The sequence below is a fragment of the Primulina eburnea genome, chromosome 5, assembly GCF_022965805.1.
Source record: "Primulina eburnea isolate SZY01 chromosome 5, ASM2296580v1, whole genome shotgun sequence".
NCBI classification, from domain to species: Eukaryota; Viridiplantae; Streptophyta; class Magnoliopsida; order Lamiales; family Gesneriaceae; genus Primulina; species Primulina eburnea.
Window position 1 is genome coordinate 1573503 of NC_133105.1, and position 14531 is coordinate 1588033.

Below are 14531 nucleotides of genomic sequence, written 5' to 3' on the forward strand. Positions count from 1 at the left end.
TTATGGAGAAGAAGTATCAAATGCAATAATCTTTTGTTTCATAAAGAAATTGAGTTCTTTTACTTCCAAATACAAATACCAAAAAATAATATTCCATGTTATTATTATATGTGGCAACATTTCTTGTCTAAAGACAACAGCCAAAAGATAAAAATGAAACTCTAAATGAAGTTGAAGTAACAAGGATTATTAAAGGTCACAAAATTATTTTTGAATAATTGTAAGAATTTAGGCCATGATCATGATCTTATATGCAGCAATGGCAGCAACCATCAACACCAAAGATTTCAATGGAGAAAGTTCACTGGCGGAAGAAGAAGAGGGCGGCGGGGCAATAGGCCATGGTGTGGGCATGGGGGCGGGAGTCGGCCCCTGGACGGAGACGGTGATGGAGAGCTTCATCCCTTTGGAGCAATGCTCACCAAATCCACAAATGTACCATTTCTTCCCAGGGGTGGCGAGGTTAATAACGTCGTTTCCGCTGGTTAAAGGCTTGCTTGATGAGTCGGTAGACATGCATTGTTTGAAGTCGGATCCATTCACTTTCTGCACATTGTGTACTCCCTCTTTGTACATGAACGCTGCAATCAAAATAATATTATTATTTGTTCAACTTACCATGACATTTACGAAATGGAAAGACTGAACCATATATAACAAGCTAATTGAAGGCACGCAATTTTCACTGAACAAACCAAGAAAAATGAAGAAACTTTGAACTATGTGATCACGTACTGAGAGTGTCGCCGACGTAAAAAATTTTGCCCTTAGCCCAAGCGGTGTAATCAACATCTAGTTTCCAACCATCGTTATCTCCAACCATATGATCAGTAGCCAAAGTCTGAGCAACCACGGTGGCGACTATGACGGCGATCAAGAAAGCTTTCGAGGCCATATCAAGGACTTTCTAAATTACTCTTTTTTTTTCCAAAAGGCCTTGGATGGCCAGCTTAGCTTGAATTGTGTTCAGTTAGTTTTTGTGATTGGTGGAGTTGATGAATTAGAGTATTTATAATGTACATAGCGAATTGGCTAAGATATTAAACATGAGGTTCCGGCTGACAGCTGCTGCTTCATTGTTCTCTGCTCAAGAAATTTCCTCTTAACAATGCAAATGGCAGCACATAGAAACGTTAATATATAGGTTGCGTATGGGTACTTTTTGCTTTTCACTCATTAAAACTGTCGATTTCGAAATAAACAAAAATCTCAAAAATCTTTATTTTATTTTTTGATTTTTTCCCAAGTTTCATGCTAATATCAAGCCAATTAAACGATAAATTTGGTTGGATCGGTCTGGATTTTAGTTTTAATAGAGCGTGGAGAAAGTTTTAGAATTTGGTTCGATTTAATCAGCTGATTATAGACTCGAATCTAACTATTTGTTTTGCTTTGAAACCAAACCAAAACTTTTCGATGCTCTTTTGTTTGATTCTGTAAGTATTGGTAATTATGATGGTGATAATTTATGAGACATGAGTTGTAATTTAACCTGTATAACTTATCTTTCTTACAGCTTTCATGATTCATAATATATTTAATTGCATACCTATTTTTTTTATTCTTGGTGGTGAATATATATATCATATATAAAAAATATTCACTTTTATGATATCTTTCTTGGAACATTGATTAGAATTTGACATGATTTATTAGGATGTAATAAGCATATTGAGGGATATGCTAAAATGTTTCTCCCTCTGAACAAAGAAACCCCCTATGAGGCTATGACCAGTCACACAGGTTAAAAACACATAATTCTGCAGCCGATGGACACTTTCTTATAGTTGCAAAACTCAATTTTTAGTCCCATCTCCTCCTGCCAATGGACAATATTTTTATGCACCTCGGCCTGATGATGTGCGACTATTTGATTCATTTACTTTAGATACTGCCGAAATTTTTCTAATAATATATAGATATAATGTTTAGACAGAGCAAGTTTGACATGGGAAAATCTTAACTACTAAGGCAGATACAGTTTGGAAAGCATGCCTTATGGCAGCAAGACGTTTATCGGTATAACTTAAACTGATAACAATATATCGGCAGTTCCAAAACTTCATCACCCAACAAAGTTGTGTTTGAGGCTAACTGCAAAATAAACTCTTCTCTTATACATTTTATTAATGGATCAGGAGAAAGATTACATTTGAAACTGTATATCCAAAGGTAAATATCACTTGGGACAAATATTAGCATCTGTCTCTATGATAATGACCATTCAGAGTATGTTCAAGGATTCCCCTCTGTGCGCCATCTGTATGAGCTTCAGATTCTACCAAATATATGGTTGTATCCAACTTCAATCAGATCGCAAGAATTTTACGGTCAAAGTCTCAATATCACAGATAATGTTCTCCCCTTCAAACCTTCAACGAATGCTGTTACTCCTGAAATAGCATCTTGTGAGCATAAATGAACAAGATCGATGTCTAAGAATATAAAGGATATGTCAAGCTACCAGTTAAAGCAAGAAGCAGCGTAGACTTCAGTTATGCAGCTTTATGCAGTTTCGACACCAATTTGCCGCATTCCAACAAGCACAGGAGGTATCGGCTTCGATGGTTGTTTTATCTGTTATAGAACGCACCATTACCGAAATTTATGAGAGCATGAGACAAATTCTTCAAGGGAAAGCCTATTGTCAAAGGATCAAATCATTTATAACATTTAAAGTATATGAGGGAGCCATCCAGTACCTCATTATCTTTCTGGAAGCAACCCAATCTATTCTCTTTTGAACCCTTGTAAAATATTAGCATATTTAGTCCAAGTCATTAATATGACGTGATTTTATATTCTTAACATGATAAAGAAAATCTCAGGGAACCTTGGCAGATGTGCTGATGGAACGTTGCAGTTTAGACTCGTGATTAGCAGTTTGTTGTGTTTCAGGCAACAGTGAGAGCTAGTTCAGAAAGAGAGAGGATAAATCAAATATGCAGTTTCCTTCAATGATTTACTAGATCAGTGACTACAAAGGATTACAGTAATTGCCCTAGACAGTCCAGATATTCAAAGCATTAGTATGCAAATTTCTTGGAAACGGTTTTCGATGGAGTAGTTCGAAAATTATATATCAACTTACCTTGTTGAAAAGTTCAATTGGAGGATTGTGATTAAATCTCTTTTCCGTATGGAAATTAAATTCCTGTGACATTGACAAGACCCCGTATTTAGTAATGGCATTTCACCATACTAGTAATACTTAGATTCTAGAACTGAATTTTCATTGCAATTACCATTGGCACAGTTGTATCTTTCTTACTATTTCGGAAAACTCCAAAAGTGCCCTTGCTTGTCAATATCTACAAATATAAAGAATTAAATTTAAGATGCTTGCCTAAAGTATGATATTTGATACAGAGAGAAGTACCTTCTTATTTAGGGGAAGAGCTTTGAAGCCATGAGATGACTCACAAACCTCGGGCCTTGAACCATTCATATGGATGGGTCTGACAAGCACAAACAGTTTAGACAACAAGAAATTCAACAGTACAATAAGAATATGTTCACAAAATCAAGGAATAAAATATAAAGCAGCAATGACAATAAATCATAAAAAAGGCATAGGGATGCTTTGGACATCTGAGGTTTGAAGCATCAAATTTTGAATAATAAAAGACATGCAGCTGTTCATGGCTGAGCAGTAGAAATGAAATTATGGCCTGAGGAACTCAATGGAAGGATCAACAAGTACTACCTTTCAGGTTCCCAGTTCCCTCGATCTGGTGTAATGTTAGTGGAATATTTGTGTGATGCCTGCACGGGAAAAAAAGGCTAGGAAAATAATTTAATTAAAACACAATCTTAACTAAAATAAATATATCTTCATCACACTAGCTTTAAGCAAGTCAAATCCCTAAGGACACTCAACAAGGAAGAAAATAAGAGGCCTAGTGTTGTCTGTCAATAAGTTGACCACAGCCTATATTTGGTCCATGAAATTGGGAGATTAAAACAGATAAACATCGACATATTAATAAACTCAATAAAACATGTCAAAATGTTGTGATTAAATATACGATTAATCACCTTATCAGGCTGATGGCCTGGCATGGCAAATCTTGGAACTACTGACTTATGTACAATCGCCCTCTCTGATGTCTTCAAGTAAAATTCCTTAAGCCAAATTTTCCAAGGAAATGAGCACACGACTCAATTGAAATAAATAATTTCTCACAAGAAAATGTCGGAAAAGACATAATTTTTGCAAGCACTCACTTGAAAGTTTGGCAAAACAGGAATGCTTCTTTTTGGAAGTAATGAAGGTGCCTCGAGAATCTAAAAATTAAGGAATTGAAAATTTTAATCTTTAAGTAATTTGAAAGTAAGCATGCTACATTAATATAATTCAAATACTAACTTTTCTATTTAGTGGACGAGCTTTGAACCTACGAAGAGTGGAAGCCACATTTTCAGCTTCTTTAATAGTTTTTGACCTGAAAATTGACCACCAAGCAGGGCGCTCAGAACACTAATGGAGTAAAATAATAAATCCCACGCAACAACAAAAACGTCAGAATAGAAATGCTTCTTGTGTGGATCAAACCAACCTTGTCTTCAGAGCCCGCTGTGCAGTTTCAAGATCCGGCTCTCTTGGAATAGTGATTCTCGTCTTGGTATGATTTGTGATCCCATCCTTTCAAATCATTTAAAATAAATTAGTTTAATTGAGTGCAGTCTTTTAATTGTGAAGCTGTTTTGGTTGATTCTTGTATCATTGCAATGAAACAAATAATGAGAGAGGTGAGAGAACATTGAAACTGCAATATGTACATTTCTGTAGTTATCACAGGTATATTCATTATGGAACTTTAGAAGTGAGGGAAAACACTCAGATTTATACAGCAGATCCTGATTTTGATGCTGATAAAGTAAATATTCCAATGTACACAGCATACCCGCTTTGGCACCTTATGGACAAAGCTAATTTGCTGCAGCTGCTCTGCGTCCACAACCTATTAAGTAAAGTTATTAAGCTTTTAAGAAACATTAAAAAGAAAGAAACTATTTGATTTTAGTCACTGAAGGTTTCATCCAATCACAAATAACGGACTGACTAAAAAAAGTTTGCATAGCATCATCTTGAAGGAAAGAAGATAGAAGATTTGTGATAACAACCTCGTGCCTACCAGTTATCACCCGAGATTTAGTCCTAAAAAGAAACATTTTAGGTCATTTTACAGGATAGTCATCGGTACTTTCAAACACGAGGTATCTACCTTGAGAATGTCAGGCTATAGAGAGCAAGAAAAAGAAAAATTAATTAAGAGAACAACAAAGACGTGATGTGTAAGAAGAAGAGATGAATATGTACCTTACAGAGAAGACCATCCTCAAGCTTTTGCCTTTTCGCAGCATGATTCTCAACCCCAAAAGAGCTAACTGAGCTTTTATCTATTTTCTCTACAAACATATTTGACCTGGCAGTTAATAGAAGAATCGATCATATAGCAATCATTATATGTGAGAAGCCCATATGATGCATCCTCATGACAGACAAATTTTCTATCATTAATCAGATCTAGTATTTGGTAAAATGAAGACTGGGCTTTTGTTGAAGAATCCCCCAATATAACAAGGTTAATTTTGAGTTTTCAAATTTTTCCTTTGACATAACACAACAGGTGATACAATGAAGAGAAAAGTCGTAAAAAAATTGTAATAGTCCTAAATTTATTAAATTGTAAATGCTACATAAACTAATGCTTTGGAATCAAAAGAGAATAATAACCTAGAATAACCAGCCAGGAGTGAGAGATTTTGCTTGGCCAATTGGCTTGCTGTTGGCTTCAGAAGAGTTGAAGTTCTTGGACAAGGCTTCATCAACGACTTTGTGTGAGGTTTTGATTTAGAATAGCCTGTCACGTGATTGTTAACCTAGGTATATCATTGAAAGTACAAACAGATATATGCGAATAAAAATACGGAAAACCCCAAAAAACACACACACAAAGACTGTTACGCAACAAAGGTAGAAGATCTAAGATCTTTGATCAGAAACCCTCATTAAATTTTAGATTGGAGTTAAATTAAACTAAATGAAGCACAGATAAAGGATTAGAAAATGATTCTTTTTTTTAAAGTACAACACAATTTGAACAATTTTACCAAACAAATATCATCATAGAAGAAAGAAGACCTGAGGGTAGGTTTTTAGATGGATTCTGAAAATTTGTCATGCTGCCAATTTGTAGAGAGGCATTTCCTTCAAAATACATGAGAAGAATATATAAGATAGTATTAACCAAGGGGTGATATGGCACTCATTGTTTGAATTTACAAGAACAATTTTACGGTTTGAATCTATTCCAATAAAACCCTTCTTTTTTTCCAATAAATCCCTTTCTACCAGCAACCTTCAATAAACTCAACAAGAAACAACTTAGTTCACATTATTGATTTAACCTATGGCACTGTTTTATCTATGTTTATTGAAAACCTAGCAGCCAATAGATAACATCGATCCCTCCAACTATGATAAGGACAACCTATCCAAATATTTTTTGGAACCTGGATTCTTCTTGGCTCACAAGGCAGCACAAAAGGATCAGATGTCAATCTATCATCTACAACTATAGACCAAATTAGCTGTTTATGTTAGGAAATCTAATAAAATTTAATTCCAAGACCCACAGAAAAGCCGTAGCCAAAAGATGCAATGCTTCTTCCTGTGAGCACAAAGTAAAGTATGCTGCTGATAGGTCAAGAACCTGATTAGAAACTAAAAATTATCATGTGTAAAGAATACCCCAAATGTTTGATTGTTATCCAGGAAAAAAATGCTGCAAATATAGTTCAGAACATCATCATAATTTGGATCTGTATTCATCTTATTTAGCATTATCATGGGTAAACCAATGCCAAAGGTACAAAGTTATAAAATTGTTAAACTGGGACACATTCAGCAAAAAAGGAAAATATCATGTGTTTATGAATAGTAGTACCTCTGTAATTTGTGTCCACAACAGAAATTTCTTCGTCCTCCTCAATATCTGAGACACTCTCCCTCGGGTTCATGTTCTCCACACCTTTAAACTTGGGGGAGATACATATGTTTCCCATCAAAATTTCATCTCTTGGAACCAAGTTTGCCACAAAAGCTGAAAAAATGTACACAGATTGTTAAATATAATGAAACGACGAAAAGGGAAAGATAAAAAAAATCCTCATTTCAATACATATTATGGCATAACTAATTATCAAAACCCAACACAGACTTGAAGACTGTAAAACAGTTCGGTGCTGGTGCTACTACCTCAAGCTCCAAAAAGAGTACTTTTGATGGCATTACCATAAAAGACAAAAATTCAAAAGCAACGGCAAGAAACAGCAGAAATCCCACATCCAGGTCGACTCATAAGTTTCAATTCGTAGCGTGCAGCCCCTTCCGCCGGGCAAGAGATAGATTCGACAATAGTTAACCTTGAATAGAAAAGAGGAGAATAACAAAATAAATATTACGGGAAGGTGGGTAGCTTCCAGCTGAGTGGAACCAGACTTCCGCTTGGCGCGCCTCCAGAGTCGAATTTATCCGGGCAAAGTCGAAGAAGCGAGCGGCGTCGAACTCATAATCAAGATCAATCTCATACACCGTGAAAGTGCATTCCATTTCCTCCACCTGCTCGTACACAGTACCCTTGGCAACTTCTTCCATTTTTAGCTTGCTTCTTTCTCCCAGGTCGCGCGCCTCAGGAGAATTGATAAAGTGTTTTGGCTAGCGATTTGATGGAGAAAAAAGCTGAAGTTTTGAAGCGAAGCTTTCTTGAAATGCGAGAGAGAGTGGGTAGAGACAGGAAGTATGTATGTATTTGGTTTTAGAAGAGAAGGGAATCCGGAAATTTGAAACATAATGGATATGTGAAGATTCGCACCCGATAACCCGGTTATATCCCCTCGTGGTATTTGAGAGAATAAATAATAATAGCATAATTAAAAGAAATTAAAATCGGAAAATTTTTTATTTTTTAAGAATGGGAAATTGTAGTTTTTGGGTTAGTAAAATCTGAAAATTTTCAGGATATTTTGATGCATTGTCAAATGAATAGAAAAGGATCTACGTATAAATGTTAAAATCTCTCGAATTTAGAAATAACGAAAAATTAAATGTGGGATATTGAATGAGATAATTTTGAAAATGAGGATAGGGGAAACGTGTCAGGATTCGGGTATTCATTCATTCGAAAACCAGCAGAGTGTGATGTTACGAAAGTAGTCCTAACGGTTTAATTCGTTTGTCTGATTCCATCATCGGATTTAAAAAAATGCATGCATAAGATTCCCTTGAAGATAGTTTTCGTACATTCAACTCTCTATGGACTGACACACTTGTATTTTTCCTAAGTGAGACTCGAAATGAAAAAAAAAATATTTTTAAAAACTTATAATTCGAAAAATGATAATATTATTCGAAAAATATAAATGATATGAAAAAAATTAAGTCAGTGCATAAAATATATTTTATCGGTTTAATAGGTCGATATGTCCATAATTTGTAAAATTGGTGACCAAAATGTGTGGAAAATTGAAAATCACTTCTCCATTTTTAAATGAATACGAAATAGTTGAATATGATTTACAAATTAAGATAAACTAATGAACTTAAAATTTTGATTGACTACTTACTGATGAAACCGACGACATTTGCTCATCAAAATGCTTTCTGAGACCGAGTTCGTTCGACAAAAGAAAGGCACGAAGGATGTGTGTCGAGTTTGTAAATGGTTTAAAGCAGTTGGGTATCAATGGCAAGACGAGCTATGGCGGTAATCCTTCCCTACAGCGAAAAAGGCGAACTAGAGCTGTGGGATAAGCTGTCGAGAATGGGCAGGATCAGCGCGCTTCCGTATTTTCTTGTCGATGTGTTGAACCTGGGTGGTTTGGTCTATGCTTTACTTCTTTAGGTGAAAAGGGCATTCCTTTAGTCATGAAACGCATTCGGGACGTTTCCGAATACTGTAAATCTCCTAGTTGAAGTGTTGCTGATGCATATAATATACGGAAGCTAAAGATTCTGATTATACATAAACTGTATATTTCCTATGTAAATGATCATCGTTTCATTGTATTTCCAAAATCAGATGATTCGAATACATTTGTTGGGCCAAGCTATCCTTAAACTGCAACGGACGATGCGTATCATAAATAAATATATCATCCATATGAACCTTTGAAATCTTATGTTTGTTTTATATATAAAATCGTAAATTAAAAAAATGTACATATACATAAATAATAAAAAATATCAACGCATCGATCAACCAAAATTTCAATCTAAATCGTGTACAACTAACTCGTTAAAAAATGAATTTAAATGATCATATCATGTTGCAAAATGGAAACTTGACTTTACTAATAACTATACACCACCAACAAAAACTAACTACCCAACCAAAGTTGTGATCACGAAAACGCAGTGCCAAAAGGAAACAAAAATTGACAAATAAGACTCCACCCAGATTTTTTAATGTGGCTTACATATTCATGATGAAAGATATGAGAAAACATAGGTAAGCATATTAAAAATTCATAGCACGGGGTTTTTTTAGTCAGTCGTTTAGCAAAACCCGTTTCACCGTTTCAAGATCCATATTCTTCGTATTTTGAAACATATATACGCTAGCTCATCTTCTTGGGGACCGGTTCCCATTGAGAGCTTGATCCAGGCAGCAGGAAATTTCGAAAGATCACTGCAGCAGTAGCTCCTCTGCGTTCTGCAATTCCCTGAGTCGCCTTTTAGCATATATGGTGACTACAACTGTTGCGGCCACGGTCGTGCAAAAGCCAAAGACATTGAAGATTATTTGAGGAGCTGACAGTGTGTGGTGATCGTGTGAAGCATCAGCTAAAGTTTTTATAAGTATGCCACTGCAAGTGGAACATAACAAACACCCCATTAGAGTAAAGGAACTTGGAAATACCAGAAAAATAGATAAAGAGGCTAAGTTTTACACTTCATTACAAGTACGTATAATCACAAAAAGAAGCTATACCGGCACGAAAGAGACCCCGATCAGAAGATGGATGGGTAAGGAATGTATTAGTTTAGTACGTCTAGGAAATTTATCTCCTTTTTTTGGGGGGAAGGAATCCACTAATTGATAAGCTTTGATTTTTTAACAAGAAAAGCGCAGTTTCTAAACAAACTAGTGATGTTGGAATGGAAAAGGTGTTTTAAAAATCCTTGAAAAGGACTTCTCTAGAAGCCAGAGAATGTAGTTTCTGGTCTTCTGCTTCCACTTCTCCTTAAAACAGATCCATGTTCACTAGTAGTATCTGAACATTAAAATCGCTTTTTTATTATTTTTTATTAAAAAATAACCGCTTAGAAACCAAAGATTATATAAAATGTTTCCTAAAGTGAAGCTCTTTTATCCCAATCCAACTCCGCTGAAAAAGAATTCGGCAAGCTGAAGCAGAGCAGGTCATTGAGATAACACAGACCAACCCAAGAATCATGCTTCAAAATACCGTTTATTTCTTTGGAGTATTCCCTGACACAAGATGTCAAGATCAAGAACAAAGAAAAAGTAGAACAAAAGACAAAATCAACATAAGAATAAGCTCGATGTCCGATATATACATTATACAACCACACAATACACAGATAAAGCAAGAGGTGGGAAATTCATGGGCCACGCACACACAAGGTCATGACAGGCAGTTTCACTACCTATGGCAACAAATCTCAACATCTCCAAGGGAGATAGTCGTGCGGTATGTTCGTTAGTCCAAAAGTCTCCTTTGTGTTGGAAAGACCTCGACATGAATATGCTAAACCAATCTGGACGTGAATTTTAACTTTCTGAATGCAAGTTCACTCAAAAAGATTGACACACTTCACCAAATGAACGAAGAGAACTGATATGTTACCATCAAAGAGTATACCTAAGATTAAAATTTTCTACCCGGAAGTTACTACAGTTGAACACCATCATACTGAAAGTCATGCCTTTACGTTAAAACCAGGTTTGTGAGTCAACTACAGGAAGTATCAAGTTTCTTCTAGCAAGAAATTTGTGTGTGTGTGAGAGAGAGAGAGAGAGAGAGAGAGTTCTTACGTGTAAAGTGCGACAAATACTTCTGGCACCATTCCTGTCAGTGTCCCCAACAAGTAAGGACAGTATTTGACATCCGTCGCAACAGCACAGTAGTTGTACACGACATATGGAAAAGGAGAAATCCTAATCAACGTAACGGCTCGGAACTGACTAAACCAATTTCCTTCACCTGCTAGTCTTATGATAGAAGCTTTTTTGGGATGTCTTTCCAGCCACATCTGTATTCAAGAAGCTTATGAACAATTTAAAACCAAAGCTAAAACTTCATTGCTGTGCAAACATACATACTTGGATTTTGCGATAGAAAAGTGAACCAAGGAAATACGGAAGAGAGACACCAATTATCACCGCTCCCATGATAAGCAAAAATCCATAACCATAACCAAAAGTGATTCCAGCCACCCACATGGATGGGGTAGAAGGTAAAAGAAGAGCTGGAAATATTGCCAGAGAACCAAATACAATGAGGGCTAGCGTTCTGGCGCTGAATGCTTCCCTCTCCCAATTTATGATGGGAATGATTTCCTAAAAAGGTGTAGATGAAACAATTATATAATGCTAGAATGAAAATGGTCAAGAGATGCAGTGACAAACTAAAATGTTAAATGTCACAAATTGAACACTGCACATGCTAAGCTAAGTTTATCATGATGTAAGATGCTGAACAAAGGAAGACAATGTAAACTCGGAAAGAATCTGTAAACGTGCTTTCTAACTGCAAGGGCCACATCCTGAAAGAAGCTTTTCTGGGATTTTGAAATTTTGGTTTTGAAAACCTGTGTACCCACCATTTTCATGCACCCAGCCCCACCCAGAGGTAAATCCTCCAGACTTGATGTGAATTAGCTCTTTGATTTTCGTCTCTGTTAACCAATACTCTGGCTCTCCCTGAGCGGCTAAGTATCGTATATGGTAATATATTTTTCCCGTTGGGAGCTAATGTAAAAGAGCAAAAGCAATTTTTTCATTTGTAACAAATGCATTCAAAGCTTCTATCAAAGAGTAAAGTGTCATACAAGCTGGATTATCGCAAGGATTAAGTTAAAAGAAAAGAACAAGAAGAATTGCAGGTCAATAAAGTCCAAACATCATAAGATCACACTCCTATCACTTGACCAAAAGCTAATGCAGAAGGTAGCGATAGAATTCAAATCTTTTTCCTAAAACTCCAAAACAGCTCAAATTACATTTCGATTGCTCTACAATTAGTGTTCCCAACAATCCACTCCGAACAATTGCGCCAACTTGCAACTAGTAGGAATCGAACACATAAATTTGGACATAATATTAATTGTAAGACCAAAACATCCCAGCATCCAAACTTCATAAGATCAGTCATCCCCTCTCATCAGCATTTAGATATCATATAAAGTTCAGCAATCCGCCTTATTCGACTAAGTATCAACATAAATTCACACAAAAAATCACAAAAATTAGCATATTGACACGCCTGAATGAGGATAAATAACAAACATAATTGCACGTATTCACAAAGCATTTATATGCGTGTGAGAGAGAGTTTGTTGGTATTTAGGCGAAAGAAATCTTGTGTAATTCATAAGAAAATTAACCTTATCCATGAAAAAGGGTCCGACCCATTTGAAGAAAACCGCACCCAACAGGCTAACAATCACCACCACCAGCACTAGTTTGACCCACCGCCACAAAGACCACCACCACCCTACACCGCCTCCACCACCACCACAAGATGACGATGTTTCCGTATCGCATACAGTCACCGCGTCACCACCACCACCCTCCTCTAACTTCACGTAATCCCCTGCAAGCCCGGGATCCTCATCGGCTACATTGTACGTCATCACACCCGGAAATCGATTTTCTGATCAAACTAAAAAACGACCCAATTCGATAATCCTCAAATAAGGAAGAAAGAAGACGAATTGGGTCCCCGCCAACCCACCACCCCCCAAAAGAACAAAAATTTGAGGGGTTTCCGGGTCAATTACCAACGGTCAAATATATCCGTTCGATCTGTTCAAAAACTTCTGTCAATAAATGATAATACAGGAAGGATTCGTCAGGCAGTAATGGAGGTGAAAGAGATGTGAAACGTTGATTCAAAGAGACTGGTTAGGAAAAACAGGGAATTACGTTTTGTGGAGAGTAATATTCCCTTGGTCGGTTATACAAGAACGAAGAAAGAAAGAATTCGAGACGATAAATAAAGGAAAGCATTTGATAATTCAAGAAATTAGTTAATAATAATATATAAATAATAATAAAAATCATAAATCTGATTTTTTTAATAATAATATATAAATAATAATAAAAATCATAAATCTGATTTTTTTTATAAAAAAAATCAGATTTATGATTTTTTTTTTGTTTCTTACCCTTTTTCTTACTGTTCCCGCAGCGAATTTGGTAAAGAATCGAGCTAATCACAATAAACAATTTCAACAACAACATTCTCGAATAAAAAAATATTGGTAAGAATCACCGTTTTAATATAGAGTATGTCTCGATGATATCACGAATTTTTATCAGTGAGACGGATCAATCCTATCAAGATTAACGATAAAAAGTAATATTTTTTATGAGAGATCTCTTATTTGAGTCATAAAAAGTATTATTTTTTTATGGATGACTCAAATAAGAGATCTATCTAACAAAATACAATCAATGAGATCGTCTCACACAATTTTTGTCAATAATATATAAGCATCATACAACACATGCCAATAAATATTCAGCTGGCACTATAATAATTTTTGTAGTAGAATTCATCATTTGTGGTAATAAGGCCGTCGGGCATCTTATTTGTAAGAATAATTTATTATATATATACACTGTATTAGTTGTTAATAAATTTGTAATCGCTGAGTTTTGAAATTGAGATCTAGTTTGTTTGATTGACTTAATTTATAAATTATTTTATTAATTGAAAAAGTTATTTAATACGCACTTAAATATAACGACGATGAGAGATTTCACCCTAAAAAAATATATACTATGTTTTTCTCAACCGTAAAGATTACAGAGTGAGTTTTATGTGAGACCGTCTCACGGATCCTAATCTGTGAGACGGGTCAACTCTACTCATATTCACAATAAAAAATACCTCTTAGCATTAAAAATAATAATTTTTAATGGATGATTCAAATAAGAGATTCGTCTCACAAATACGACACGTGAAACCGTCTCATAAAAGTTTTTGCCAAAATTACTTTGTCGGAGCTAGGAAGACATGAGTTTAGTAGATACTCGGTACATGTTGAAGTCGAGATTCCTTGCTTCAAAAATTGACTCTTCTTATTTCTAACCAAAAAGAAAGTGCTGCTTAGTGCTTTGCTGTCATTTTGCAAGCAAAATAATGAACTAATTTTTTTTATGGTAATAATATCATTCGATAATATTTGAATGATATTATTACCATACATAACAATCAAACTAAATACTATATTATTTATTTTTTTATTATCATATTGAATTATGTATCTGATA

General features: G+C 35.4%; 3 protein-coding genes across 11 annotated transcripts; all 3 read right to left on the reverse strand.

The window, feature by feature from the left end:
• Nucleotides 1-228: 228 nt before the first annotated feature.
• On the reverse strand, nucleotides 229-949 carry LOC140831858 (stellacyanin-like). The gene is made up of 2 exons (XM_073195577.1): nucleotides 736-949; nucleotides 229-581 (listed from the first exon to the last, which is right to left on the reverse strand). Exons 1-2 carry the CDS (start codon nucleotides 893-895, stop codon nucleotides 229-231), a joined length of 513 nt encoding a protein of 170 aa, XP_073051678.1. The 5' UTR covers nucleotides 896-949.
• A 1020-nt stretch (nucleotides 950-1969) lies between these two features.
• On the reverse strand, nucleotides 1970-7833 carry LOC140832117 (protein TPX2-like). Of its 9 annotated transcripts, none has more exons than XR_012118029.1 (18): nucleotides 7471-7833; nucleotides 6954-7109; nucleotides 6149-6214; nucleotides 5741-5867; nucleotides 5324-5429; nucleotides 4908-4964; nucleotides 4560-4645; nucleotides 4370-4445; nucleotides 4228-4287; nucleotides 4039-4125; nucleotides 3707-3783; nucleotides 3380-3458; nucleotides 3246-3311; nucleotides 3092-3154; nucleotides 2834-2911; nucleotides 2703-2737; nucleotides 2465-2577; nucleotides 1970-2384 (listed from the first exon to the last, which is right to left on the reverse strand). XR_012118029.1 is itself a non-coding variant. In XM_073195948.1 (18 exons), exons 1-17 carry the CDS (start codon nucleotides 7661-7663, stop codon nucleotides 2506-2508), a joined length of 1494 nt encoding a protein of 497 aa, XP_073052049.1. In that variant the 5' UTR covers nucleotides 7664-7833; the 3' UTR covers nucleotides 1972-2278; nucleotides 2465-2505. The 9 variants fall into 9 exon arrangements, 6 of the variants coding, with proteins under 6 accessions (XP_073052049.1, XP_073052048.1, XP_073052053.1 ...); XR_012118030.1 differs by having other exon boundaries at nucleotides 1971-2278; XR_012118028.1 differs by having other exon boundaries at nucleotides 1971-2393.
• A 1427-nt stretch (nucleotides 7834-9260) lies between these two features.
• On the reverse strand, nucleotides 9261-13230 carry LOC140832118 (uncharacterized). Its single transcript, XM_073195953.1, has 4 exons — nucleotides 12638-13230; nucleotides 11355-11591; nucleotides 11067-11284; nucleotides 9261-9873 (listed from the first exon to the last, which is right to left on the reverse strand). The coding sequence occupies exons 1-4, from the start codon at nucleotides 12884-12886 to the stop codon at nucleotides 9693-9695; spliced, it is 885 nt and encodes a 294-aa protein (XP_073052054.1). The 5' UTR covers nucleotides 12887-13230; the 3' UTR covers nucleotides 9261-9692.
• Nucleotides 13231-14531: the final 1301 nt, after the last annotated feature.

Bases quoted from the DNA above. Each gene is read 5' to 3' on its own strand.
- LOC140832117 (XM_073195948.1), bottom strand. From the start codon at position 7,663: ATGGAAGAAGTTGCCAAGGGTACTGTGTACGAGCAGGTGGAGGAAATG. The intron at 5,868-6,148 runs GTCTTCTTTCTT...ATCACGTGACAG, and splicing joins ATCTAAAAACCTACCCTCAG to GCTATTCTAAATCAAAACCT. The intron at 5,430-5,740 runs GTTATTATTCTC...ATTAACTGCCAG, and splicing joins CTCCTGGCTGGTTATTCTAG to GTCAAATATGTTTGTAGAGA.
- LOC140832118 (XM_073195953.1), bottom strand. From the start codon at position 12,886: ATGACGTACAATGTAGCCGATGAGGATCCCGGGCTTGCAGGGGATTAC. The intron at 11,592-12,637 runs GTTAATTTTCTT...ACACCTTTTTAG, and splicing joins GACCCTTTTTCATGGATAAG to GAAATCATTCCCATCATAAA. The intron at 9,874-11,066 runs GTAAGAACTCTC...TTCCACTTGCAG, and splicing joins GTATTTGTCGCACTTTACAC to TGGCATACTTATAAAAACTT.
- LOC140831858 (XM_073195577.1), bottom strand. From the start codon at position 895: ATGGCCTCGAAAGCTTTCTTGATCGCCGTCATAGTCGCCACCGTGGTT. The intron at 582-735 runs GTACGTGATCAC...TTTTGATTGCAG, and splicing joins TTACGTCGGCGACACTCTCA to CGTTCATGTACAAAGAGGGA.